This window comes from Aptenodytes forsteri, unplaced genomic scaffold (assembly GCF_000699145.1).
Source record: "Aptenodytes forsteri isolate BGI_AS27 unplaced genomic scaffold, ASM69914v1 Scaffold253, whole genome shotgun sequence".
Taxonomy (NCBI): domain Eukaryota; kingdom Metazoa; phylum Chordata; class Aves; order Sphenisciformes; family Spheniscidae; genus Aptenodytes; species Aptenodytes forsteri.
This window is the reverse complement of record NW_008794413.1, coordinates 51,410-55,838: the sequence shown is the minus strand read 5'-3', so window position 1 is coordinate 55,838 and position 4,429 is coordinate 51,410. Positions and strand designations below refer to the sequence as shown.

The 4,429-nt window shown below is 56.4% G+C and overlaps 1 protein-coding gene across 1 annotated transcript; it reads right to left on the bottom strand.

Annotated features, from left to right (window-relative positions):
* Positions 1 to 1,039: 1,039 nt before the first annotated feature.
* CUNH1orf50 (chromosome unknown C1orf50 homolog) lies at positions 1,040 to 3,502 on the bottom strand. The gene is made up of 3 exons (XM_009289211.1): positions 3,353 to 3,502; positions 2,108 to 2,239; positions 1,040 to 1,390 (listed from the first exon to the last, which is right to left on the bottom strand). The coding sequence occupies exons 1-3, from the start codon at positions 3,500 to 3,502 to the stop codon at positions 1,208 to 1,210; spliced, it is 465 nt and encodes a 154-aa protein (XP_009287486.1). The 3' UTR covers positions 1,040 to 1,207.
* Between the last annotated feature and the right edge of the window lie 927 nt (positions 3,503 to 4,429).

Sequence of the window (4,429 nt, the reverse complement as noted above, 5' to 3'; positions counted from 1 at the left end):
ACCACCTCCACCCTTGGTGGGCCCAGACCCCAGGGTCACAATTCCCCTTCCACAAATGGTCCCCCACCTTCACACGTCGCCAGCAGAGGAGGAGGCTAAGGCCAGTGTGCACGTCCAACACCTTGAGCAGCAACATAAGGTCACTACCTTGTCGTCTCGGGGAGGTCAGCAAGTCATGGGAGGATCCGACCAGATCTGACGTTACATGCCGGGATCCAACCTGGACATCCCCTTCTCCATCAGTACATTCCTACCTTGGCTCCTCACAGAGGAGGCAAGCTCCTGGAGGAGTCCTGTGCAGCTGGGCAGAGGGAGAACATCTCCTCAGCAGCCCTGATCTTTGCCTATCCCCAGTTCTTGGTGGAAAAAAGAGAGGCTGGAGATGTCCTACCAGCCCCACATGCCACCGAGTCTCCCTGGTAAAGCCAAAGGGATGCTTGCCATGCAGACAGGACACAGGCCCTGTCTCAGAGGTACATTTGAGATCAAGATTGATTTATTTTATTTTCTCCACTGCTCTGGCACAGAGGCATTCAGTGTCCCTGCACATTCCTGTCTCGCCCTGGCAGCTCAACCACTTGAAGCCAAGGGGGAACACATGAGGACTGTGAAACACCCATCTTTTGAAGAGCACCTGAAGCCTTCATGGCACTTTTTGAGGATGCTCTTCCCAGAGAAAAGAGTTCCAGGTCACCCTGTGTGACAGACTCAGGGGTTCGGACCAGCTGGGACAGAGACCAACAGACTCAGGTCACAACAGACCTTTCTGTGCTCTTCTCAGGCCACAGAGCTTCCTAAATATGGGCATTTTAACGAGGGGCAAAATCCAGCCCTGAAATCATTACCTGCCGGAGGTAGTCACAGTGAGGTACACCAGAGCCGGACAGGTAGGACATATTTTATAGCCTTATCACATCTGCCCCAAGCATTTTGCTTTTTGCTCCAAGCCCTCCCGGAATTGACTCCACCTGATATTATCTGCCTCTCGCTACAGCTTGACATAAGTCAAAGAAATAAATTACTCAATTACTAGAAAATCCAGTAAGACTGAATGCAGAATTAGTCTCGTTAAAGCACAGAGCAAGTACTGGCGGCATCAGCATTTTTGCTTCTTGGTCTCTTTCCTTGCTCTGCCTTTAGCAGCACGCAGGCACTGCGTGTCCTCGCGCAGGGACTCTGCGCAGGGCGTCCCGTATGGTCACTTGTGTCACTTGGTGAGGCCCTGGAAGTTGGGCTCTGTACACGGGGGCAGCGCTGCCTGCCGGCTCAGCAGCTTATCCAGGATGTTTATTTCAGCATCTCGTTTCTCAATGTCCTCAAACGGAGTCCAGGACATGTCGTGCTGGAGCTTATAGGCACCAAGAAATTCGTGGGGACTGGTCCCCCATTCCTGGAAGAGAAAGGAGAGATTCACATCATTGCTAGTTTCCCTTGGAGCTGGGCTGTGCTGTCCCTCAGCCCAACCTCTGCCCATGCTGGATAGCCCTACCACCTTTGAAGCAGTCCCAGTTACGAGACCATCCCATTTTCTAACCTAAAAATAGGCTCAACTACCCTAAGACCAGGTCAAGCTACAGGGCTGCTGAGGCAGGGAGGCTTGGGGATACAAGATCTCCCTGACCTGCACAGAGCTCCTCTACATGCTCGGTGCTTTGCTCTGAAGCCTTCACCCTGCACGTATGAAAAAAGGTGGCCTGGAAGGAGGACACCTCCAAGACCACCCCTACCAAGCTGCAGACAAACTCACTTCCCTGGACTGAAGCCCTTGAGAAGACCGTACTGCCAGACAGCCACACCGGACAGGGAAGGCCCAGGGCATGTTTGCAGTTCTTTACTTCCAGAGAAAGAACTGCAGGGACCGAAAGGCAGAATTCAGATCCACGCACCAAAGGTCTTCTTGCCCACCATCCACCAAGAGCTAAGAGAACTTCATAATACGGCTCTTACACCAGCAGAGTAACTCAGACCAAGGACAAACGCCAACTGAGCAGGAGCCTACAAATGCCTCCATCAAGATGGTGCTTTTGTCTGAGGTCCAGAAGTGCCCAAGTACCAGAAACGTGTTTTTTTCCCCCTCCCTGCTTCCTCAGGGGCTGTTAGGACCCACCTTGGGAGACAGGATGGAGAAGTATCGCTGGCCACTCTCCCGCCTGTACATGTAGTAGATGTTTCCTGGCTTCTTCACGAGGTTGCAGGCCACGTGGTGCAGATCAGCATCTCTGTTAGCTTCATCCAAGACCTAAAAAACAAATTTAAAATTTCCACACTTGAAATAAAACGACAGCGTGCTACTGCCTCTCAGCCAGAGCCCGAAATACACCACTTGACACACCACTCGCGAGGCCTCATCCTCCCTGGTGCACGTCTGGCTTCACGTGGCACATCTTTACTTGCCCCAGGAAGGAGATGCTTTCCAAAGAGATAAAGTTTTCTCCAAGTTTACCCTGTCAGCTGGACCTCAGAGCTCCTGCACCCCTCCACGGAGGTGGAGATACCTTCAAGAATCAAGGACCTCTTCACCACAGCCCCAGGTTCACCTCTGTGCCTGACCACATGCTGGACTCGTTCCCCTTCTCCGTACACATCTGCCGGACCCTGGGGGCTTCCCTGCTGCGGTCCGCGAGGGAAGGGACAGCAAACAAAGGGGAATTCATCTCCCCAGCTCCACCAGCTGACTGCTCCACAGCTCCGGCTCCACCAGTTAACGATTATATGACGTAGTGGCCTTGATGGCAGCGGGCCAGTCGCAGTGACTGGCAGATCCTTTCCCGCTCAGGCTCTGAGATTTCACCCCCGAGGGTGAAGTCTGAATTGAAGAGGACAGCCGAGCCCCGCTGGGCTTGCGCACGGAGCCACCTGCTCCAGCAAATGAGCTGGGACAAGCTGGAAAGCCAAGCCCATCGTCAGGCAACAGCTCATCTTCTCCCAGGGCTCAGATCCAGCCAGGGCCACGTCGTCACCCCCCTGCACCGACTCCTCCCGGGAGCACAGCGCACACGCTACGGTGACAGGAGTTGCCTGTCCCAAAGCCAGAGTCATCTCTCTGTCCTTCCTGACACCTGAGCTGCTTTTGACCAGCCACCCTCGCTCCTCCGCCTTAACAGAAGTCCTCCCTGATGCACAGAGGACTCAGGGAAAACACCAAAAACATCCTTCCCCGTCCCCAGCTGATACCAGACAATAAACCCTCTTTATTTTCCCACTGAATCTTCTCTACTTGGCTTCTGGCCATGATTCACGTCCAGGCCACAGCTCTTCCCGAATGTCTGGCAGTTAAGACAGACGCTAATCTCCCTCCCCTCGCAAGCACAAGGCAATGAGCCTTCTGCCCAGTTTGCGGACGCATCCTCACCTTCCGAGCCTGCTCCTGCAAGTACCGGATCTGCTCAGCGATGACGGTCAATTTATTGCAGGCATTCGCTCGGATGAAATCATCTGCCTGCGAGGAAGAACGAGGTTTGGTCAGGACGGGGACGAGCCACGGCCCTTCGGACCTTGCCATGCTGGGTGTGCGCTGGAGAAGCGGCAGTCGTGGCCTCACTCGAGGTTTTAATGGGGCTGTGGGTGGTGCAGGAGCTGCCCTGCATGCGGCTGGGGGGCAGCTGTGGCACCCCCCGGGCAGTGGGGTGACAGCCGTGGAGCAGGGACCAGGCACTGGGGGGTGCCTGGACATGCTGGGTGGCAGTAGGACATACTGGGAGGCACTGGGGTGGACCAAGAGGTACTGGGATGCACTGGGAGGAGGCAGTAGGGCTTACAGGGAAGCATTTAGGTGGACTGGGTGGGCTGAGAAGCTCTGGGGGACACACTGGACTAGGACGTAGTACTGGAAGGCAGTAGGATGTACTAGGAGTCACTGGGGGGATAGCAGAACGTACTGGGAGGCGCTGGGATGGACTGGGCGGCACTAGGAGGGGCAGTAGGCCACGTCAGGAGGAACTGGGGTGGACTGAGAGGCACTGCGATGGACTGGGAGTCACTGAAGGGGGAATAAGACGTATCAGGAGGTGGGCGCTGGGACGGACTGGGAGAGTGGGCGGTAGGACGCGCCTGAACACACTGGGGTGGACTAAAGGCAGTGGGACATACTGGGAGGCAGGAGGGCATACTGGGATGGATTGGGAGCCTAGCGGGATGTTCTGGGAGCCACTGGCGGGCAGCAAGACACAGCGGGAGGCACTGAGGTGCCACGGGAGGTGCTGGAGGCACGAACAGCGCGGCCCACTGGGGAACACGGGAAGGCACTGGGGTGCACTGGGGCATACTGGGAGGGGACAGTGGGATATGGTGGGAGGCACCGCGGGACACGCCGGGAAGCCGCCGGGGACACCGGAGAGCAATGGGACGTGCTGGGAGGCACCGAGGCCGCCGCCGGCTGACGAGGCCCTGGAGACGGCCGGGAGGGAGCGGGACGCCGGGTACCCGCGCG